This window comes from Gorilla gorilla, chromosome 16 (genome assembly GCF_029281585.2).
Source record: "Gorilla gorilla gorilla isolate KB3781 chromosome 16, NHGRI_mGorGor1-v2.1_pri, whole genome shotgun sequence".
Lineage (NCBI taxonomy): Eukaryota > Metazoa > Chordata > Mammalia > Primates > Hominidae > Gorilla > Gorilla gorilla.
Window position 1 is genome coordinate 38,628,583 of NC_073240.2, and position 24,993 is coordinate 38,653,575.

The window sequence follows — 24,993 nt, forward strand, 5'->3', positions numbered from 1 at the left end:
GTCTCCGAGGTCCTGCAGGAGCAATCCACTTCCTTCAGAGGGTCTCAGGTTTCCTGATTTATTCCTGCAGTCGTGCCGGAGCTAAAATTCATGATGCGGGCCTCCACATGCTGCTCTGTCCATCCGAGTCAGAGCTACAATCTAGTCCTGCCTCTTGTCCAGCATGATGGAAAGCTATGCCTATCTCTTCTTATAAGACCATTAATTCCTGCATGGGGGCTCCACCTGCAGGACCTCGTCTAAACCTAATCAGCTCCCAAAGGTCTCACCTCCAAATACTATCACACTGGGGGTTAGAGATTCAACATATGAATTTTAGGGGACACAAACATTCAGTCCCTAGCACAAGCTGACTGGATTCTACCTTAATTAGACTCCCCATGATGAATGATAGAGCTTGGCACAGAGCTAAATCTGCAGCTGTATGAATATGGGGCAGAAAATCAAACAGGTCACACAGAGTTATCTACTCCAATATTCTATTTCCAAAGGGAGAAAAAAACTTACATGAGATGCCACTGAATATTTTAAACTACGTCATATAAATGTTAAAACTGCAAGGTATCAGGATGCAAAGCAGGGAGTAGAAGTCAACAGCAACTTCCCAGAATTTTCAAAATAAACACTTAATCAGAGGGAAATGAATCTTTTAACTTATAGAATATGAAATGATGTATTATTGTTTTTCTACATGAGTGCTATTATAACACTTTCTGTAAGCACTGAAGTTGACATACTAATTGCTATTGGAATATTTTAACTATGAAATTAGAAAAGCGTAAAACAAAAGATGAATGCGAAAAACACTGAGACAAGGACTTGAGTGTAAATAAGTCTATTTGAAAAACTGTTTAGAATTTAGAATAATCATTTTAAACAAGTTCAGGGAACTACCAGAAAATACTAATAGAAAATTAAATAAAATTTAGGTAATAATTTATGAAAAAAATTAAAAGTTTGACAAAGAAATAGAAACAATAAAAAACATTAATTCTAAAGATAAAGAACATGATAACTGAACTGAAAAATTCAATTAAAAACTTCAATAGCAGACTTCATCAAGCAGAAGACTCAGTGAGCTTGAAGACAGGACATTTAAAGTTCTCCAGTTAGAGGAGTAATAAGAAAAACAAGGGAAAAGAATGATGAATTCAGGAATTATGGGACACCATCAAGCAAACTAACCTTTACATAATGGGAGTTACTAGAGGAGAAGAGAGAGAAGAGGGCTGATAATGATATTTAAGGAAGTAATGGGTGACAATTTTCCAAATCTGGTGAAAGACAACATTCAGGTACAGAAAGCTCAGAGGTCATCAACCAAATTAAGGCCAAAAAAGAGTTAGCCAAGACACCTCATAACCATCATAACCAAATTATCAAAAATCAAATGCAAAGAAAAAATATCAAAAGTAGCAAGAGATAAGAAATGCCACATTCAAGGGAACCTTAATATGGCTTTCAGCAGATTTCTCAGCAGACACCCTACAGGCCAGGAGAGAGTAGGAGTACGATATATTAAAAGTGCTGAAGGAGATAATTGACAAAGGGGATCTAATTAAACTGAAGAGCATCTGCACTGCAAATGAAACTATCATCAGAGTAAGCAGGCAACCTACAGAAAGGAGAAAATTTTGCAATCTATCCATCTGACAAAGGACTGATATGCAGAATCTACAAAGAACTTAAACAAATTTACAAGAAAAAAACAAACAACTGCATCAAAAATTGGGCAAAGGATATGAACAGACACTTCTCAAAAGAAGACATTTATGCAGCCAACAAACATGAAAAAAAGCTCATCATCACTGGTTATTAGAGAAATGCAAATCAAAACCACAATGAGATACCATCTTACACCAGTTAGAATGGCGATCATTAAAAAGTTAGGAAACAACAGATGCTGGAGAGAATGTGGAGAAATATGAACGCTTTAACACTGTTGGTGGGAGTGTAAATGAGTTCCACCATTGTGGAAGACAGTGTGGCGATTCCTCAACGATCTAGAACCAGAAATATCATTTGACCCAGCAATCCCATTACTGGGTATATGCTCAAAGGATTACAAATCATTCTACTATAAAGACACATGCACACATTTGTTTATTGCAGCACTCTCCACAATAGCAAAGACTTGGAACCAACCCAAATACCCATCAATGATAGACTGGATTAAGAAAACGTGGTACATATACATCATGGAATATGATGCAGCCATAAAAAAGGATGAGTTCATGTCCTTTGCAGGGACATGGATGAAGCTAGAAACCATTATTCTCAGTAAACAAACACAGGAACAGAAAACCAAATACCACATGTTCTCACTCATAAGTGGGAGCTGAATAATGAGAACACATGGACACAGGGAGGGGAACATCACACACCAGGGCCTGTCAGGGGGTTGGGGTCTAAGGGAGGGATAAGATTAGGAGAAATACCTAACGTAGATGACAAGTTGATAGGTGCAGCAAACCATCATGGCACGTGTATACCTATGTAACAAACCTGCACATTCTGATACATGTATCCCAGAACTTAAAGTATAAAAAAAAAAGTGTTGAAGGAAAATAACATGCCAACATGAATTTTTTTACTCAGAAAAGCTGTCCTTCAGAAATGAGAGGGAAATTAATATTTCCCAGAAAACAACAACAACAAAAAAAAAATTAAAAGAGTTCATCACAATTAGGCCTGTTTTACAGGAATTACTAAACGGAGTTCTTTAGTTCTTTAAGCTGAAATGAAAATCTGCTAATTAACAACAAAAAACATATAAAGTAAAATAAAACCTCTATGGTGTAAGTAATACATAGCCATACTCAGAATTCTCTTATTCCGTAAGAATGTGTGTAAACAATTTTATCCCTACTAGGAGGTTTAAAAGAAAGAAGTATTAAAAACAACTGTAGCTACCACAAGTTGTAAAGGAGTGCAAATTACAAAAACAAATGTATATTTTGACATCAAAATCATAAAAGGTAGCAAAGGGTGAAAGTGTTAGAGTCTTTTATTGTGATTAAAGACAAGTAGTTGTCATCTTAAACTAGCTTGCTTTAAGGATAAGGTATTTTAGGTAAGCCTCTCGGTAACCACAAAACAAAACCTATAGTAGTTACACAAAATAGAAAAGGAAAGGACTCAAAGCACATCGACATGGAAAATCATCACACCACACAGGAAGACAGCAAGAGAGGAAGAAAAAAAACCATCTACAACAGAATCAGAAAACAAATTACAAAATGGCAGTAGTATGTTCTTACTTATCAATAATTACCTTGAATGAAATTAGATTAAATTCTCTAATAAAAAGACCAAATGGCTAAATAGATTTTTTTAAAAATCCAACCATATGCTGTCTACAAAAGACCTACTTTACTAGTAAGAACACAGACTGAAAGTAAAGAGATGGAAAATGATATTCCACACAAATAGAAACCAAAAGAGAGTAAGGGGAGCTATACTTATATCAAAGTAGAGTTTAAGTAAGAAACCATAAAAAGAGGCAAAAAAGGTTATTACACATAATGAAGGTGTTAGTTCACCATGAACACCCAACAATTGTAAATATATAGGCACCCAACATCATAGCACCTAAATATATAAAGCAATTATTGAATGATCTGAAGGGAAAGATCGATTTCAATACTGTAATAGTAGGGGGCGTCGATATCCTAGTTTCAAAAATGGACAGATCATCTTGACAGAAAATCAGGAAAGAAGATTAGACTTGAGTTGCACTTTAGATCAAACAGACCTAATAGACACACAGAACATTCCATCCAACAGCAGCAAAACAGCCATTTTTCTCAAGTGCACATGGAACATTCTCCAGGATAGGTCATATGTTAGTCCACAAAACAAGACTGAACAAATATAAGATGATTTAAATCATACTAAATATCTTTTTAGATCACAATGGCATAAAACTAGAAATCAGTAACAGGAGAAATCTTGGAAGATACACAAATATGTGGAACTTAAACAACACGCTCCTAAACAAACAATAGGTCACAGAACAAATAAAAGATGAAATCAGTATTATCTTGAGACAAACTAAACTGGAAACACAACATACCAAAACATTTGAGATGGAGCAAAAGCATTTCTAAGAGAGAAATTTATGGTGATAAACATCTATATCAAAAAAAGAAGGGGCCAGGTGCGGTGGCTCACACCTATAATCCCAGCACTTTGAGAGGCCAAGGCTGGTGGATTGCTTGAGCCCAGGAGTTTGAGACTAGCCTGGGCAACATGGCAAAACCCCACCTCTATCAAAAATACAAAAATTACCTGGCCATGGTGGTGTGTGCCCTGTAGTCCCAGCTACTTGGGAGGCTGAGGTGAAAGGATCACTTGAACCTGGGAGCTTGAGGTTGCAATGAGTCAAAATTGTGCCACTGCACTCCAGCCTGGGCAACAGAGTGAGGTGTCTCAAGAAAACAAAAGAAAGATCACAAATAAACAATCTTAGATTTAACATCACACTTCAAGGAACTAGCAAAAGGAAGAACGAACTAAGCCCAAAATTAGCATAAGGAAGGAAATAACCAAGATCAGAGAAGAAATAAATAAAATAGAGATCAGGAAAACAATAGAAAAAAAGTTAACGAAGCTAAGAGTTAGGATTTTTTTTTTGGAAAAGATAAACACAATTGACAAACCTTTAGCTATACTAACTAGGAAGTTAAGATAGAAATTATAAATGAAAGAGGAGACATTACAGCTGATACCACCAAAACATAAATGATCATAAGAAACTACCATGAATAATTTTATACTAACAGATGTTATAATCTAGAAGAAACAGATAAATTCTTAGACACATACAAGCTACCACAACTGAGTCATGAGAAAATAGAAAATCTGAACAGACCATCACACACACAAAGAAAGACAATAAAAAATGCACAGAGATGTGAACATGCATTTCTCAAAAGAAGACTTAAAAATGGTCAATAAGTGTATGAGAAAATGCTCAGCATTACTCCTCATTAGGGAAATGCAAATAAGAATCACCCTACACCTGTTAGAATGGCTTTTATCAAAAAGATAAGAGATACACACTGAAGAGGGTGCAGAGAAACAGAAACTTTTAAACATTATTGGTGAGACATGTAAATTAGTACAGTTATTGTGGAAAATAGTATCAAAGTTTCTCAAAAAACTAAAAATAGAACTACTATATTATCCATAATCCCATGTGTGGGTATATAGCCAAAGGAACTGAAATCAATATATTAAAGGGATATTTGTACTACTCCATGTTCATTGCAGCACTATTCAGAAAAGCCAAATTATGGAAACAACCTAAGTGTCTATCAACAGATGACTGGATAAAGAAAATGTGATACACACACACACACACACACACACACAATGAGACATTATTCAGCCTTAAAAAAGAAGGAAACCTTGTCATTTTCAACAACATAGATGAATCCATAGGACATTTTGCTAAGTGAAACTAGTCAGGACAGAAAGACAAATACCACATGATCTCCCTTATATGTGGAATTTAATAAAGTTGAACTCACAGAACTGGAGAGTAGAATGATGGTTACCAGAGGCTGGGGGTGGGAAAAGAGGGAAGAGGAAGTTGCTGATTAAAGGGTACAAAGTTTCAGACAGACAGGAGAAATATATTTTGAGATTTATTGCACAGTAGGGTGACTATAGTCAATAGTAATATATATTTCAAAATAACTAAAAGACTCCATTTTAGATGTCTCACTATAAAAAATGACAGGTAAGTGAGGTGATGGATAAGCTAATCAGTTTGAATTAATCATATCACATTATATACATATATCAAAACATTACACTGTACCTCATAAGTGTATACAATTATGATTTATCGATCAAAAATAATTTTTTTAAAAAAATATAATAAAGTTGAGCCAAGATTAGAAGAGCAATCTCTTCAGAGGGCTGTGCTGTGACTCTATAGCTCCAAAGGGAAAGGTGCAAAGGCTACCCCTCCAAACCTAGAGAGACAAGAGAACCAAAAGGAAGGATGGGAGACCTGCTCTCCCTATGCAAGGTAAGTGAGGTAGGCTAAGTAAAGAGCTTCTAAACATGTTTACATCCTAATCTTCACAGCCTATAAATATACCTTACATGGTAAAAAGAGTCTCTGCAGATGTGATTAAGCATCTTTAAAGGCAGAGATTGTCCTAGATTATCCAGATGGACCAGATGTAATCATAAAGGTTTTTATAAGAGGGAGGCAGGAGGGTCAGAGTGAGAGAAGCAATATGCCAATGGATGTAAAGGTGAGAGAGTCCCAGAGAGATTTGAAGATTCCATACTCCTGGCTGCAAAGATGAATGACAGGGCCACACACTGGGAATGCAGGTGGCCTTTAGAAGCTATAACTGGCAAGAAAATAGATTCTTTCCTAGAGCCTCCAGAAGGAATGCAGCTCTGCCAACGCCTTGATTTTACCCCAGTGTATTAGTCTGTTTTCACACTGCTATTAAAAACCACCTGAGACTGGGTAATTTATAAAGGATAGAGGTTTAATTGGCTCACAGTCCAGCATGGCCGAGGAGGCTTCAGGAACTTACAATCATGGCAGAAGGCAAAGGGGAAGCAAGGCGCCTTCTTTACAAGGCGGCAGGAAGGAGAAGTGCTGAGTGAAGGGGGAAGAACCCCTTGTAAAACCATCAGATCTCATGAGAACTCCCTCGATATCATAAGAACCGCATGGGGGAAATAGCCCCTATGATTCAATTATCTCCACTCATTCTCTCCCCTGACACGTGGGGATTATGGGGATTACAATTCAAGATGAGATTCTGGTGGGGACAAAAAGCCTAACCATATCACCCAGTGACAGCCATCTCAGACTTCTGACCTCCAAAACTGTGCAATAGTAGATTTGCATTGTGCTAAATCACAAGACTTGTGGTAATCTGTCATAGTGGCATAGAAAACTAATACAAGATAAAAGGTTCTAGAAAGCCCACTAGGACATGTTACTATATTTCCTCTAAATCCCAGTGAACACTGGGTACTGCTATCTGACTCTCCTCTGAAAAGTCCAAGGGCTTGATACAGATCAGCTAACAGCTTTGACATCAGAGTGAAAAACTGGGAATTGGTCTGCATTCCAGAGCTGTTTAGAGACAAAGAATATGTGAGTGTGCCTTTCCTGCAAAGGACTGTCAAGGTCTTATTCATGAAGCCCACCTGCAGGGCCAACTTCATGGACATGCGACTTGTGCAGTTACACAGGGAACTACATTCAAAAGGAATCTGTGCTTAATTTAATGTTCTGTTTTCCCTGGCTTGAAATTCTTAATCATTTCTGAGCAAGGGGCCCTGCAATTTTATTTTGCACTGGGTCTTGAAAATTATGTGGCCAATCATGGTCACCTAAAAGGGCAAGAGACCCAGCAAAGGGATGCTGACAAAATGACAAAAGTCTTGCGGTTAGTAGAGAAGCAAGTGAAGAGCTAGATTAGACATGCTACTGCCCAGGTCAAGGCTACAGATCCCAGTTACACCAAGATACTTGTTGGGCAACCTCCAAAACATCTATAAGAGCAAGTAAGAACTTTAAGTCCCCTTCCCTCTCCTATGTAGTAGGTATATGTTCATCATCATAGCAAGCTTGGTGGGAGGGAAGAGCAGATGTGCTCCATGTGGAAAGAGATAAATAAACAAAGCCCCCTTCCTCAGTTACAGCTTTTCTGCCTATAGTACACCTCAGCTGCCAGAGGGTTGAATACTCAACTCTATACCAAGTTCAGAGTTTTGACTACTGCACGATATCAGATTTCTTGATTATTGAACTGGAACATTGATCTGTGACTGGAAGCAACCAGAAAATGTCATGGGATTTCCAAGTTTCCATTTGGAGGAAGAATTAGTCCCATGGAAAAGATAAATTTAAAGAACAATGGGAGACCAAACAATCTATGGACGAGCACTTGTTCAGCCAATGATTATATCATCAGGTCAAAGTCAGGGAGTCGGGGTAAAAACTCTCACTGACAGTTTGAAAGACCTTGTGCATGTAGAAAAACACTCAGTATTGCCTTTAAAAACCAACCAGAGTATCAATAATATAAAGGGGGAAAACTTCCAATATACTATTTTCAATAGGAAAAAATCCATGGTAAAAACTTGTATACATGTATAGAATTATTATGCGTCAATTAAAAACAAAGGAAAAAAAAGAAAAGATAACAAACAAAAAAAAATTTCCAAGTGTACTCTTTTTGGTTGGAGGAAAGAAAAAAAACTTGAGCCTCCATTATAAATGGAAATAAATGTAATACATCTCCCCTCAGACATCTAATCTGAATGCATAGCATAGACAAGCACAGGGATAAGGAGAGGACTCCTTCTTTATATCCATCCTTCACTGCCCCTGAGTTATCTTTCTCAAAGACAATGATTTTACCACTCTTTTCTTAGAAGTCTCAAATGCCTCTTCAGGAGCTTTCAAGGTGAAACCTAAAGTCTGCAGCACACACACGTGGTGCTCCTCAGCCAACATAGCTGTTTCTTCCCCACCATGCCACGCCACATACACTCTTAGAGCTGTTTCCCAGACTTCAGCCACTCACACACCACCTTGAAGGTGTTGGCTACATTCACGTTCCCACAGAATTTCTATCAACTTAATATTTTTCTATAAACCAAGCAATGGTTTTACTTAAAATTATCCTCATGCTAAGCAATGTCTTTTAGTCAAGTTTTAATGTGCTACTTTCAATTTTACTAAATATTTGACTATTACTCTTGAAATTAACTTTTTAAAATTAAAAAGTTGATCTCTGTCATGTTATACCACTAGTTGTTCATGTAACACACATTGGTATGCACTACTCTAGACAGAAACGACAGTGACTTCTTTATTGTACACTGAGCATACTGTGCCTTTGAACCTGTTGTTTTCCTCCTCTTACCATGTCCTTTGCCTTATCTGGTAAAGTTATTCCTTTCCTTTAGGATTAACTTAACCCAAAGTTGCCTTCTCATGGAAGCTTTCCCAAATCACTTAAAGCTGATGTTTCTTCTCTGTATTCCAAAGCACTTTCTACCTTTATTCAGTATGACATTTATCACATTGTAAGGCCATACTGTGTACATGTCTGTCTCCCTTATGAAACTGAGTAGTCATCCATGAGTTATCCCATTATCTAGGTCAGTACATAATAGATGCTCAATAAAAATATTTGTTAAACAAAAGAATGATAGGTATGTAGCCAAAGCTAAGTTAATGATGTCATTTATAGCATGACTATCTCAGCACAATATTACTTTGGTTAAACAAAAGATGCCCCAAAGTCTCAATGTATGGAAGATTCTCTACAATTATCAAATAAGACTAAAAAAATTAAATGATTGTGTTTTCTATATATGGCAGAAAGAACACAGAGCTGGAAGACTTGAGAAAAGAGTATAAAGTTACATTGGAAGTCAGTGTAAATTTTTTATAAGACTTTGCATGTAAGTTATTCCGGTTATTCTTTTTTAGGAATCCTCCATTTAATTATCACTAACTAATTGCAAATTTTAAAGATAAAAGTTAGGGAAGCAAATTTAAAATAAAGCAAAGGGTGATTAAAGCAGCGACCAAGCATTGGTTACATCTGATGAAATGACCTCATCAAAAATAAATTTTAAAAAAGTTACTAATATGAAGCATACATAAATAACTGCTCCATAGTAGCATCTCCATGTTATAATCGAGAAAATTCCCTTTTCCTGTTGCACTTTTCCAGCCTTCCAGAAGAATGAGTCAGAAAATGTTCTGGGTACAGTCATACATATGGGAGATTTTTAAATATTGCCTTTTAATCCCAGCGAGATAGTTATTGCCTCTTGTCCTTATTTTTCTTATATTTTTTATTTTGAATACTGATTTATAAAGGGTCAAAATATAAGTTTTTTTATACTTTGCTTATACTGAAAATTATCATGCTTATAAGATAAAATCTTTGAATGCTTTTATAGGGATGGGGTCTCTCAGCAACTCCACAGAATGGGGCAAAGCATGGCACCGAAAAGTTAACAAGGCAAAAACAGCTGCTCTAAAGCTGCGCTGGGTGTTAATCAAACCATCTCTCGAATAGCAGGAAGGCTTATATCAAACACCTTAATTTGCCCCCAAGGCCCTGTTTTTACCTTGATTTAACAATTCCCAGTGATAGCAATCTGTTGTCCTCATCCCACACAAGGCCTCAAGCTTGGGGTTCTGCTGCTCATACCAGCTTGCCTTCGGTAGCCCCTCAAGGAGAAAAGCTCCCCAGGAAGGAGATCGAGCTTTATTTTTATCCCAGTTAAAGTCCCTGTCCAATCCATTAACAGCTTCGATAACCTTGGTCCAGGGCATTTCCTGCAGAAGCTATAACCAGCTGGGGTTAATGAACTCTCCCTACCATTAATTCCTGGGAGAGGCCATTGGCCTGAATTGTTACTTAATTACTCTTCTGTGTACAGCTTCATAAAGCAATGAAATGCCTTCTTTCAGGAAGAAGGGAGATGGTAATGGGGGTCATCAGAGGCCATTAATTTTACAAATAGTTTATTGGAAACTGCAGTATGTTAAGAAGTCACTCTGGCTCACAAATCAACTCAATGTGGTCCTTACTAAGTAGAGATCCAAAACTTCACAAGTTTCCGTGACTTGCATACGCAAAAAGTTACAATGGTACAGAATCTTATCAAAGGTACATAGCTTCAGGTATGCAGAACTATATTCTTTAGATTCTGCAACTGATCATACCTTCCCCTCCAGCTCTTGTTCCTAAAGTTGGCAGAAAAGACTCAATAAAGCCAGTTTGAGATATCATAAAATTTTCCAATTTAAAATTCTCTTTCAGGTAATTTCTCAGTCTTTTAAGGAGATTCTCCCTCTACAGAGTGCTGCTCTTTCCTAAGATGGTGGCAGGTACAAGGAAGAGCTAGGTACCCATGAAGCATCACAGGAAAAGCTTTGGGTTTTCATGCCTTCCCTTCATGCTCCTAGATCTGCTGGACTCTGTGTCCATCTCAGCACAACTGGAGGGCTTCTCTTGTCCACCAAGCTTCTTACCACATCTACACCCCACTTACGGGTCTGAGGATGCTCAGTCGCTTTTTCTGCGCCACCCTAATTATACTTGCAACAACCTCCCCACCATACACAAAACACATATACACACCGCATTCACTCTTACCTCCTTCACCTGTTTATGTTTCCTTATGGCAGTGTTACCAAGCAAAAGAGTGTCACTGCCCAATGTGCTGGAAGCCAATACTATGACACAAGGTTTGTGAGAAAAAAAGGCTTTTTACTGTAGGTCTACTAACAAGGACACAGGAATCCAACTCAAATCTGTCTCCCTGTGCTGGCTCTCAGGCAGTACTTTTATTAGAAAAGGTTTAGGGAGTGGATTCTGGAATTAGCAAATGACTGGTAGAAGAAAAGGGGAGGTCTGGAAAGTCCTCAGGCATGCACGATTATCTCTTCATGCCTCCTTATGGGTCCCATGTGCAAATTCAGGGGAAATTAGTATAAAACATGCAGTGGAAATTCAAGCTGCGACATCAGTAAGCTTGTTCTGCACAGACTCCAGTTGGCCTTATTGGTTCCAACCAATTTCAGCCAGGTTTTTTGTTTTGAAATCTCTCAAATAGAGGGAGTTTCAGCATTTCAGCAAGTTGTTTATTTTCTTATCTGCTATTCTGCAAGCTCAAGAATTTGTTAGTCACTGGTTTCTTTAACTCTTTGGGGTACAATTTCAGCAGTCTCCTCTTTTATCATATCAAGTAAAAATAATTTTATTTATTTTATTGATTGTGTTACCAGCCCCCCTACACACACACACACACACACACACACACACACACACACACACATCTTAGAATATAAACTTCATGAGGTCAAGGGCTTTTGGCTGCTTTGTTCATTCTTTCCCTCCAGTGCTTAGAACAGAGCCTAGAAGATACACATCGTGTTCATTCAGTGTTTCACTGTTTGTTGAATGAATGAGTAGTTAGTTGGCTACATGATGAAATTAGACTGCTGGCCAAAAGACCTAGACTTTCCATTTTAGTCACACTGAGGCAGGAAGAGAGCTTTATCTGCCAGAGAAATAAAAGATAGAGGTTGCCCCTTCAAACAGCCCAGAAATCAAATCCATTGAACCTACTGCTATCCAGGGTAGACTTGGCCATGAAATCCACACACTTATCTAGGCTCTGGACTCTACACAAATGATGAGAAACCATTGCCACCCACCCGACTATGACATGTTGCCCCGCCCATCCTATGTCAAAAGAAAAGTCATGACCTCTCAGAATGTTCTGAGATTCTATTGGATAGTTCCAGTGGAGAAAGATTAGACTCCTCAGAAGCTAATTGACTAGGGAAGGATCAGGAAGACAAGACACACCAAAAGAGGGAGGTAGAGTTTGTAGAAGAAATAAAGGGGAAAAAAAGAAACTAAGGGGAAGGGAGAGACAAATGATTTACATATACTTGGTTTTCTGAGCCCTCTTTAATACTAAAGATCTTAATATCTGGAAATTCTGGCATAAGAGAAGATAGAGAGCAAAGATTATTTTTCAGGGATATTGTAAACCTACATCCATGCCCATGGGGCTTTATGGAAAGCAACTGGCCTAGAGCAAAAAGAGACTTACTGATTATCTCTATTTCTTTATATTGTCTTGTATAAACTTCCACAGGGTTTTATGTTGATAAATCATCTCTGACTATATCTATTAATAGGACGTATATTCCAGCATTATCTCTGTGTCCTGACTGTATCTTTAATAGGGTATAATCAGAACACGGGCAGAAGAGTCAAAGGGCTGAGTTTTGTCATGGTTAAAATGTGGGGATTAGAGGGAGAAAATGAGTTAACTTAATTTGATCTCTACTTTTTGGGACTCTTCCCTAGCTACTGTATTCATAAATGAACCCATTTCTCCAATTCATTAGATACATCTCTGTTGGTATTTTAGGGAATCTACAATGGAAGGACACAAGAAAGATCAGCTGGATTAAGTAGTCATGATTATGCAAAGCCATATCCAGAGACCAAGGTGTAAAGCAGGTTCGCTATTGACCCCTTGCCTCATCTTCCAGCCTCCTTCTCCCCTTCTACTCCTGTTATGCAACCACCTCCGCACCCTACCCCAAGCATGCCATACCCTCCTGAAGTGATTACTGTAAATCCCCCATCCAAGCAAGCCTTTCCAAGATAGGACTTAACTTTCCAATATTATCCTTCATTCCTATCTAAAACAAAACCCTCTGTGCCTCACTATGCTAATAGTGGTTAATCAATTGAAACACAAACCAATGAATTAATTTACATTAGAAGAAAAAGAAAAATATATCAAGAGCCTCCCATGTACCCTTCCCAAAATACTCTAGAGTTACCATTATTTCATTTAAATTTACTTCAAAAAAGATATTTGCATTTTTGAAAGCTATGCCTAGAGCCTATGTGGGTGTGCTCAATGGAATTACTCTCATGGTAAAAATTTCAAACTTTGTAGCAGGCAAGTGAGGGAGAGGTGTTGAGGTGGGAGAAGGAAGGGAAAGACTGAAGCCCTATCATGCTGGTGGAAACCCCTTGTGGCTCTGCAGAAAGCCAGGCCCAACCAGAAGTGATATGCCGGGTGCTTAGATAAAAGTGTTCAATAAATGTGTATTGTATGAGCAGGTTTTGTGAATAGTTTATCTAAGAAAAGATTGCCAAGAGAAACATTTCTCTTCAGTGCAAGGGGTTATTTAAGGAAGCAAAGCTTCTCAAGAAACCAGAGTGAAGGTGCACTGTTAGATTGAGCACTTTGGAGGAGAAAGCCTGGGAAAGACCCTTGCTGACTGAGCTGCGAATTATCGAAACAGTTGTAGAGCATGATCAAGAAATGTAATTTTTCAAGAATGAAAATGGTATGCCCCCAGAGAGAGTAAGGTTAATAAACTAGATGTGTTCTAAATACCCTTTTTGGCCTGATGATTATTGATCTTGAGATAACTGGCCCTTGTTCATTTTGGGGGCTGAGTCTATAGGTCGGAGAAAATGGAAATCTCAAGATTGGCTCAGTCAAAAAGAAACATTATCAGTTTGAACATGGACCTTGAAAGGGATATGCAGAGAATAGATGAAGCAAATCAGAAACTTCTTCTCAAAATCCAAGAGAGGGAAGATAAGATTCAGAGGTGAGTATTAAGGTTTCATGAGGGAAGTTCCCAATCCAAAGAAGGGGTGGAGTACCAAAACCAAAACTGATTTTTCCTGCTTGCTCTAGAGACCTCTATCTTGTGTGGCAAAAAGTTGATTCTTCATTCTTTGACATTTCTCTTGAACACTGAAGCATAGCAAGTTTCAAATAGATTCCTAAAAGATGGAGTTGAGAGAACACTGGGGTGTTTGGCTTAGGAATCAGGCAGGTCTTCCTGCGTTATGGATTCAGTAAGGAAGAGTTTTCAGCTTGAGATTCATGTACACTGTCCCTGAAATTCCCTTATATCTGATATCTGTGTTTTATCAGTTCTGAAACTGCCAAGCATGGGTCCTCATGGCATGTGCTTGTGTTGTCCAGGCTGGAAAGTGAGATCATTCAGACGGGGGACCTGGTGGAAGATGAAGAGTGGGAGAAGGAGAACCGCACCATGATGGAAAGGGAAAGAGCCTTGCAGGAGCTGGAGGAAGAAACAGCCAGACTTGTAAGCAAGAAGTTGGGAAGAGCCATTTAATAGGTTGCATTCCTCATTCCACCCTTCATCAATTATCAGATAAGCTTGTCTCTCCTTTTTATACATGAAGAGTAGCCATCTCGAAAGTCATGATAGAATTTGTCCATGCATGGAAGGGGATGTGTCTGGCTTCTTGGGCAATGTTTACTCATTGGGAAGCCCTGCAGATGGGCATCTATATCCCTGTATTTCACCTGTGGTTTGATTTCAATATACACATGACATTATGCAAATAAGGTCAAGTTACTGCAGGAAAATATAGCTGGGGTGAAATGGACAGCAATCAACTGAATAAGAACAGATGGAGTACAGAGGCAGATTTACACTGTTATTTCTCTCTCACAGGAAAGGAAGAATAAGACTTTGGTCCACAGTATAACAGAACTTCAACAAAAGGTGAGGTGGGGTACTTGTGTTCTCCAGTGCCCCCACAACAGCCCCATTCATCAAAGAGGCAAGGTTTGGGGGAAGTGATCATAGAGGAACCCATAAGTCAGAAAGGCCTATATGTGGAGTGCATACTATTCTCTAATCCACTCTCCTGAGGCCAAGGTTCATGACCTAAATGTTAGGGATTTTCTCTGTAGGCAAGAGGGAAAAGGAATGGATGGAATATTTAGTAATCTCATGGGTTCTTCATTCTATCACCAGAAAATGGATTCCAACAGATACTCTGTTGAAGTCATTGACTGGAACCTTTGCAGTGAGAGGTTAATTTTACTTTCAACAGAGACCTTTTAAACAACAACAACAATAATTAACTTAATCCCCAAGGATTTCCTTTTTCTTGTCTAGCCATTTCCAATGCCTCAATACCTCCTCAGAATACAGTGGGCTTCAAATGACTACCCTACTCTCTGACCCATGAGTATAAAGTAGCCTTCTACTGTAGGGGGCTGTATCCCTGAGTAACCCAGTGCGAATTAGGGGTTCAGGAAAGTACTTCTGCTTTGAGTGGACTCTAGCATCAGTGGCCAAGACTAGTGAGAAGAAGATAGAGGTAGAACAAAGATGTTTCCACAGGTCACCAAATATCTACCAAAGGACCATATCCTGGAAAGGTTTATAAAGGCCATAGTTACTAATCTCCACACACCAGAGAAAGTCTTTGCCTTCTACACCTTTTAATTTAGTATATTTTTTATTTGAAACTATAGCTTACAAGGAAATCACAAAAGATAACCAATTGTGAACAAAGCAGTCCAGATGGAGCCCTAGAAGAGACAAAGGTAAATGAAAAAACAATCCTAAATGTGGTTGGGCTATGTAACCAGGAAACAAGCTGTTAAGTTGGAAATCATTGTCAACGTTGTGACAAATTCTTGGTAGTTTTCCTCCATGTCAAGCTTAAGCTTGAACCACTGAGTGCTGAATTCTTCTCTGCCCTTAGGTAAGGAATGTCACTTTTTAGTCTTATTTATTGTTCTCTCTTCTGTTAGGAAGAGCAGGGCACAAATGCATATGTAAAATTTGGGGCAGTTAAAGTCCCCAGTTTTAAGCCACAGAAAATAATTTGGTGTGTGAAGTTGGGTAATTTAATTACTGCCTCTCAGCCTCAGTTTCAAGATTAAATGAAATTGTATATAAAAAATATTGTCTCCTTTTTTGGATGGCTGCAACTTCAAAAAGTTACGTGAGTTTTACATTATTATTTAAAACTCTTGCTGAGGTGCATGTATGAATTCATAGAGGCAGAACTAGGATTTGTAAGTCTACTGAGTGCTCGGCAATTTATGTACCCTGTCATGGATTCCAATCTAGAAAAGGGTTCAATTAGTCACTCAAGTATTTAGTATGACCACCACCTGCTAAGCACATCATACTCTGCTTGGCATGTCTCTAATTGTGTTCCAGAGCTAACAACCTGAGACCAACCACAACCTATCTGATGAGAGAGAGAGAGAAATTTCTTGTGTATACTCATGGGGTACAAGTGCCATTTTGCCAACACTGACATACTGTGTTGCGGAGACTATTTTTCTTCAGAGAGCCGATAAATTTTTTTATTATTATACTTTAAGTTCTAGGGTACATGTGCACAACGTGCAGGTTTGTTACATATGTATACATGTGCCATGTTGGTGTGCTGCACCCATTAGTTCGTCATTTGATTTTTTTGACACCTTCTCTAGAATTACATCTTTGTCCTTGCCTTATCTAACTTCTCTCTACCCTCTAAAGCCTGCACTTGGTTGTGTGTATGAAGCCTCTGAAAATTTGGATACATAGAAAATAGACAATGAAAGTATGGAGAATTACTCCCCTGTCTTCTGCTGGCCAATTTAGTTTTGATGACCACAAAAATAGGAAGTCTAAAGCCACCAAATAAGCTTGCTTGGCTGTGCTCATTCAGGTAAGTTATCTGGAAAGAGAGAAATCAGGAAGAAATTGGAGCCAAAATTAGGAAGAGCTATAAAGACCCCTGACTGCACTTGCCATCTGATTGCAGTGGTCAGGACACTGATTTTCTTCCAAGATCACCTCTTTTTCCCAGAAAATAAGACCAGCCAGAATTAAGTGGTGACACTTTCAGTCTGGCTGCACTCACTATGTCAGATGATAGGGAATAAAGTCTAGTGTTAGTCAGAATAATGGCCATTATTTTGCTGGCTAGCCCTAAAGAGTTCTAGAATATTGTTTAATCCTTTGAACCACTCTTTGCCCACCTATTTTATTGAATTATCAGGTGATATCTCTAATTCTGTGAAAGGTACAGAATCTCTTTTGCTTCTGTTCCTCTGGCATGCTAGTAATCAGTGCAGCAGCTTAATGGGGTGCCTAATTCAACCCTTTGTGACTCACACCATTGGCTTGAAACTATATACCCCTTAGCACATTTGGCTAACTGGTCCTGGATGTAACTGACTGAAGAGTGAAGCAACTCTCAGAAGAATCTGGATGTGAAATAATGGCACCTAGATCAAAGTGGGAACAGCAGAGCTGAAAAGGGAAGGAAGAACGGTCATGTCTGCTCTTCCACCAAATTATCTCCCAAATGCATCCATTCCTCTCTACCACTTCTGTTACTACTATCCTTTTGCAAGCCACCATAACCCCTTACCTGGACAACAGGAGTCACCTCTCAACCAGTCTCCCTGCTTCTACTCTCATTCCCAAACAATTCTTTTTTTCAGACACAGAAAAGGCTATTCTCTAAAAACGTGAATCAGATTGTGTCTTTAGACTTCAAGCCTCTCCTGCCTTCTCACTGCAATTAGAAGAACCGAAATCCTTTTAGAAGCCACGAGGCCCTGCACAATCTAGCCCCTGTCTGCCTTATCCCACCCTGTCTCCTACCTACCAATTTCCCTTATGCTCTGGCCACACAACTCCTTCACACAAGCCAAATCTGTGATAACCTCATGGTCTTGGCCCTTGCCATACCCTTCACAGAGAACATATTTCTTCCAAATCTCCATTTAGCTAGCATTTATCATTTAGGCTTTAGCTCAAGTATCATCACATCAGGGAGGCCTTTGCCAACCACCTACCACCTCCTCTCACACCACCACTACCATCACTATCTTTAAACATTAATTTTTTTTCCTTCATAGCACATACCATTATCATGTAGATGTATTTGTTGTGTCTCCCTACCAGAATGCCAGCTCTGCGAGGGTGGAGAGCTGGTCCATCCTGTCTACCACTGTATCCTAAGTACTACCCCCTGCCACCCGATACACACATGCTTCACTCCAGCATAGCAGCTGATATAGAATGGTCTTTTGCCAAGTACTGAAGGAAATAAAAGGGTGAGCAAGGCATACAGGGAGGGAGAAAGGAGTGAACAAACACCTTAGAGTCTGACTGACTATATTAAAAGGAAAAGGAAGAGTGAAGTTTTTCAAAACTGGTATTATTTTTAAGAGAAATGGCTAAGTAAGAGTAGGAAGCTCAGAATTGAAGTTTAGGGGTGAAGGTAGCACCAGATGAAGACTCAAAGGTAAGGTGTATAAAACAGCAAGTTTACCAAGCAGCTGCAAAGGGTGCTGGGTGGCTTAATTCCTCCATCAGGAGACGTGTGAAGTCATGGCCCTGAGGCTCCTCACAGCTCGTGAGGCCACCTTGGTGACAGCATTCCATTCCTGCACAGCTTTTACCTTGCCAAGTTAGCAGTCTCTTTTGCTTTCTTTAGGTTAAGTTACAACAGCTGGAAGCTTCCTATGCACGCCAAGAGAAGGAGCTGCTCAAGGTAACAGCAGGAACTTCAATGTGACTTCTCTCCAAAAAGGGAAATGTGATCTTTGGTCAGACAATCTATTTCTCAAGTGATTGATTTACATTAAGGTTCCAGATCCAAGACCATGATGGGGCTACAGAGGGGTAAAGAAAAGGAAGATAAGCACAATCCCTGAGGTTGCTTTCTCTTCAAACATTTTTTTACAGAATACACTCTACAGTTTGTATCTCGCAAATATTAGCATCTATCTATTCCTCTCCCAACTGCCCCCAAATTCCATCTTTGACCAATAACTCCCATTTAGCTTATTTACCCTAAGAAAAGGAAATACATTTATCTGTACAGCAAAAAAGAAAACATATTTAGAACAATTAGAAAACCACATTTAGGACCTGGGACCCAAGAGAAAACAAGTGTGCTTGTGTTCTTACAGCAATTTACCGAAATATATTTACAACTAAATTTTGATTTCCCAGGTAATGAAGGAGTATGCATTTGTGACCCAGCTCTGTGAAGATCAAGCCCTCTACATAAAGGTAGAGCTTCTTGGTAAAGGAATAGCAAAGGGTTTATTAAGGTACAGGATGAAATAGAACAAGGATTTTCAAAGAATACTGTCCAGAGCAATTTCAACAGTTCAAGGTGGCACTACTAGGGTACTTTAAGGTCATCAGCACTCCACCTCACTACCAATATCACTCTATTTGTCTTTGTCTCCCTGGGAATTCCTGCCCTCCTCTCCCACTCTCTGTGCTGTTAAGTTAATAATTCACACTTCTGCTATTTATAATGTCAATGATGCCCAGAAACCTATCCAGTGGTAAGGCATAGTGAGAGATCAAGAGTAGTGGGGGGTGAGGTTTATGAAAGCAGAGAAAGTGGCAGTGGGAATACCAAGCATTCATGGTATCACGTAATAACAAGTACTTATTATGCTTAGAAAAATTGTAAACCTACTAAGTAGTAACTGTGGCTTTCTTTGTTTCTCTTTGAAGAAGTACCAGGAAACGTTGAAGAAAATAGAAGAAGAACTAGAGGCTCTGTTCCTTGAGAGAGAAGTGTGAGCTTTGGCAAAGGAACATCCTGGTTTTGGTAGAAACTCCATCTCAGCCTGAGTCAGAGCAAACAGTTCTCAGACCAATTTCTATTTGGAATTGAATGAGTCCCGACGCCACATATCTTTGCCCTCTGTTAGTGATCTGGTTGACCCCAGTAGGTCACACCAACTTAAAACTTCCAGTCATTCTCCCATCCTTCTAAAAAGACCACAGAAACACATCTCCCTTCGTAATTTTATCACATTATCACATTATTATTCGGGTTGATATTAAGAGTAAAAACATGTACTTTAAAAAGAGTTGGTGGTCAGTCACCTTGATAAGTAGGGTATTCCTTATATATCACAGAAAGGCCTTTTAATTAATACCATCCTCACTTCCCCCAAGTATATGGACACCCAACCATATGGGATAGGCATGAAACTAATCTCTAGACTCATACTATAGCTACCACATTATATAAATCAGAACTGTACACTGTATTGAACTACAAACATTTAAAATTAGAGATTAGAAAGCACTCCTCAAAATACGAGTTTGTCAAGAGTCTAAATGGTGAGAAATCCAAACCAAAAACCTCATCTCCATTTCTTGACCCCCTCTGTAAGTTAAATCTTAATGCAGTCAAGAAGTATTTCTATTTATGAAATATTTTTAAATCCTTAGATCAAGAACAAGAGATCAAAACTGCATATAGCCTCTCTATATATACATATAGTCCAGGGTCCTAGGACTTGTAGGTCCTTGCCCCTAAAGGACACCTTCAAGTCACTCAAGATCCCTGCTGAACATTGGTTTATGACTTAACTGTTAAGCCAAGATTCTAGAAAACGTTGCCCAGTAGAATTTTCTGTGCTAGTTAGTAGGTAAAACTAACTACATATGGCAATTGAGTACATAAAAGATGTACTCAACTGAGGAAATTAATTTAACTTTAATTAATTTAAATAGCTATAGGTAGACAGTAGTTACAATACTGGACAGTACAGATTTAGAATATAAAGCTTTTTTAAAATAACCATAGTGTAGTATGAATATTTTAGTGCACTTTGTTCAATTTCTGTCCTGGCTGTTATCTTCATAGATCAAAACTCGTGAGCATGAACCCTGTGGAAAAAGAGCATACCAGCCAAAATAATGAGGTAAACACTCCATTCTCTCTTCAGCTCCTAACAGTGTCATTGCCTTTCAAAGACATCTCCAGCAAACTATAAGGCACCAAATATATACCCAATCTTGCCATGCGCATTTTCCAAGAACAGTACCAGCTATAATTACAGAGCATTCCAACCCTAAACAAACAAACTAGACTCTAAGGAACAATCTACTTTCTTCTCATTCAGCCATACAAACAGGCTCTCAAAAAACTAGCCGAAGACCTAAGAGAACTCAGAATGGAGGCAAGAAGCAACCTTAATTGAGGGTATGCTCTATAGAAAGAGGCCAATATAGGGCACATACACCACCTCTTCCATCTCCTACAATCACAGTACTCTTTCCTGATGATCTTGACATGGTTCCTAATCTCTCACAACACAGAGCACCCACCATCTGTCATCATCTAGTCAGAATTGGCCTGTGAGTTAAAACATAGAACACTATTGCTTCTTTATGACAGAGTTTCAGTGTCGGTTCATATTTAACATAGCAAAGCCACCAGCACACATGTAAAGGTCTGAAGGAAACAGAACAATTTCATACAGAGCACCAATCCTCTTGGCCTGCTTGATGTCTTGTGGCAGCAAGGATAAAAGGTTAAAGTTAAACTTTGGTTGGGCTTTAATTTTGTAATTTATATTGGCTTTAGAGTCCAGGTTGACAAACATCAGAAATTACAGATAGTCAAGATAAATACTTAGAAAAGAGAACTAAACACTTCCTTAAAAGCAAATATCAAATATTGGCCATTGTGTTTGGGTCATCCAAATGTTTGGATATATGTTAGGCCATGTCCATGGTTCTTAGAGTACTGAACAAGTCATTCTGGCCCCGAAGCTTGCATATTCTGCTTAGTAAACAAAATCCCTGAAATTAACTCGACCCACTTCTGTAGAACCAAGTTTTTGACATCTCCAACGTGTCCTACCATTTCTCCCCACAGCTCATCAAAATATTCCTTCTAACTATGTATCAGAGGAAAAAAATAAAGTTGTCTACATCAAGCTCATCAGGGTCCCATGATGGTTCAATGAACTAGTGATGTCTGAGCAACTTTGGAGACAGGATGCCTGAGAACTGACTGTTTGGCAGGCCATGTAATCTTACTCAAACTGTAGATCAAAATTTGTAATCCTAAAAGTTTCTTTCTAATTCAAATTCTGTGAGCCTCATTTCCACAGCTCTAATTTTTTTTAGTAGAAAGATGAAGTCTCACTATGTTGTTCAGGCTGGTCTTTAACTCCTGGGCTCGAGGGTTCCTCCCACCTCAACCTCCCAAGTAGCTAGGACTACAGGCACCCACCACCATGCCTGGTTTGCTCTAAAATGTGATCATAATTCCTCTTTTTATCTCACAAGGAAGGTTAAAGGACAATGAAATAACTGAGAAAATATTTTGAAACAAGAATGCCACAGAAATACAGGACATAGCCTCATCTTTAGATTTTTTTTTCTTCAACCTTTAAGTTCAGGGGTACATGTGCAGGATGTGCAGGTTTGTTACATAGGTAAACGTGTTCCATGGTGGTTTGCTGCACAGATCATCCCATCACCTAGGTATTAAGCCCAGCATCTATTAGCTATTCTTCCTGATGCTCTCCTTCCCACTACCTCAACCCCACTGACAAGCTCCAGTGTGTGTTGTTCCCCTGCATGTGTCCATGTGTTCTCATCATTCAGCTCCCACTTATAAGTGAGAACATGCAGTGTTTGGGTTTCTGTTCTTGGGTTAGTTGGCTGAGTAAAATGGCTTCCAATACCACCCATGTCCCTGCAAAGGACATGATATAATTCCTTTTTATGGCTGCATAGTATTCCATGATGTATATGTATCACATATTCTTTATCCAGTCTATCATTGATGGGCACTTAGGTTGATTCCACGTATTTGCTATTGTGAACAGTGCTGCAATGATATTTGTGTGCATGTGTCTCTATGATAGAATGATTTATATTCCTTTGGGTATATACCCAGTAATGACATTGCTGGGTCAAATGGTATTTCTGCCTCTTGGTCTCTGAGGAATTGCCACACTGTCTTCCACAATGGTTGAACGAATTTATACTCCCACCAACAGTGTAAAAGCATGCCTTTTTCTCTGCAACCTCACCAGCATCTGTTGTTGTTTGATTTTTTAATAATAGCAATTCTACTGGTGTCAGATGGTATTTCATTGTGGTTTTGATTTGCATTTCTCTAATGATCAGTAATGTTGAACTTTTTTTGTGTGTTTGTTGGCTGTATGTATGTCTTCTTTTGAGAAGTGTCTGTTCATCTTCTTTGCCCACTTTTTAGTGAGGTTGTTTTTTTCTTGTAAATTTGTTTAAGTTCCTTGTAGACTCTGGGTATTAGACATTTGTCAGATGCATAGTTTTCAAAAATTGTCTCCTATTCTGTAGGTTGTCTGCTCACTCTGATGATAGTTTATTTTCCCGTGCAGAAGCTCTTTAGTTTAAGTATATCCCACTTGTCTAATTTTGCTTTTGTTGCAATTGCTTTTGGCATTTTCATCAAGAAATCTTTGCCCATGCCTGTGTCCATGGTATTGCCTAGATTTTCTTCTAGGGTTTTTACCATTTTGGGTTTTACATTTAAGTCTATAATCCATCTTGAGTTAATTTTTGTATATTATGTAAGGAAGCAGTCCAGTTTCAATTTTCTGTATATGGCTAGCCAGTTTTCCCAGTATCATTTATTGAATAGGGAGTCCTTTCCCCATTGTTTGTTTTTGTCAGGTTTATTGAAGATCATATGGTTGTAGGTGAGCAGTGTTATTTCTGACTTTTCTATTTCATTGGTCTATGTGTCTGTTTTTGTACTAGTACCACGCTGTTTTGGTTACTGTAGCCTTGTAATATAGTTTGAAGTCAGGTAGCATGATGACTCCAGCTTTGTTCTTTTTGCTTAGGGTTGTCTTGGCTATTAGGGCTCTTTTTGGTTCCACATGAATTTTAAAATCATTTTTTTCTAATTCTGTGAAAAATGTCAATAGTAGTTTAATGTGAATAGCATTGAATCTAGAAATAACTTTGGACAGTATGGCCATTTTCATGATATTGATTCTTTCTATCCATGAACATGGAATGTTTTTCCATTTGTTTGAGTCCTCTCTGATTTCTTTCAGCGATGGTTTGTAGTTCTCCTTGAAGGAGTCTTTCACTTCCCTTGTAAGCTGTATTCCTAGGTATTTCATTTTTTTGTAGCAATTGTGAATGGGAGTTCATTCATGATTTGGCTCACTGCTTGACCATTGTTGGTGTATAGGAATGCTGTGACTTCTGCACATTGAGTTTGTAGCCTGAGACTTTGTTGAAGTTGCTCAAGATGCTTTTGGACTGAGATGATGTGGTTTTCTAGATATAGGATCATGTCACCTGCAAACAAAGATAATTTGACTTCCTCTTTTCCTATTTGAATAGCCTTTATTTCTTTCTCTTTACTGATTGCCCTGGCCAGAATTTCCAATGCTATGTTGAATAGGAGTGGTGAGAGAAGGCATCCTTGTCTTGTGCCAGTTTTCAAGGGGAATGCTTCCAGCTTCTTCCTATTTAGTATGATATTGGCTGTGGATTTGTCATATATGACTCTTATTATTTTGAGTTATGTTTTTTCAATACCTAGTTTATTGAGAGTTTTTAACATTAAGGGATGTTGAATTTTATCAGAGGCCTTTTCTGCATCTATTGAGATAATCATGGGTTTTTGTTTTTAGTTCTGTTTATGTGATGGATTATATTTATTGATTTGTGTATGTTGAACCAATCTTGCATCCCAGGGATAAAGCCAAACTTGATCACTCATCTTTAGATTTTTTATAGCTTCTAAGACTTGTCTCTTAAGATATGTTTATATAGTTTTCTTAGCCTATAAGCTTCTCTAAGGGTCA

At 38.5% G+C, this 24,993-nt stretch overlaps 1 protein-coding gene across 4 annotated transcripts in view; it reads left to right on the forward strand.

Annotated features, from left to right (window-relative positions):
* The first annotated feature begins 12,277 nt into the window (after positions 1-12,277).
* The window catches only part of TMCO5A (transmembrane and coiled-coil domains 5A), a 32,437-nt gene continuing 19,721 nt past the window's right edge, over positions 12,278-24,993 (forward strand). The window contains exons 1-10 of one of the 4 annotated variants that reach the window (XM_019010308.4): positions 12,278-12,404; positions 12,967-13,058; positions 14,024-14,173; positions 14,557-14,680; positions 15,056-15,106; positions 15,868-15,939; positions 18,846-18,902; positions 19,367-19,426; positions 19,886-19,950; positions 21,033-21,090. In XM_019010308.4, the coding sequence (XP_018865853.4) occupies positions 14,034-14,173; positions 14,557-14,680; positions 15,056-15,106; positions 15,868-15,939; positions 18,846-18,902; positions 19,367-19,426; positions 19,886-19,950; positions 21,033-21,090 (627 nt within the window). In that variant the 5' untranslated portion in view covers positions 12,278-12,404; positions 12,967-13,058; positions 14,024-14,033. Of the gene's footprint in view, positions 12,405-12,964; positions 13,059-14,023; positions 14,174-14,556; positions 14,681-15,055; positions 15,107-15,867; positions 15,940-18,845; positions 18,903-19,366; positions 19,427-19,885; positions 19,983-21,032; positions 21,091-24,993 lie in introns of those variants that run through there. The other 3 variants (XM_004055949.5, XM_055363267.2, XM_055363268.2) reach the window with 3 other exon arrangements.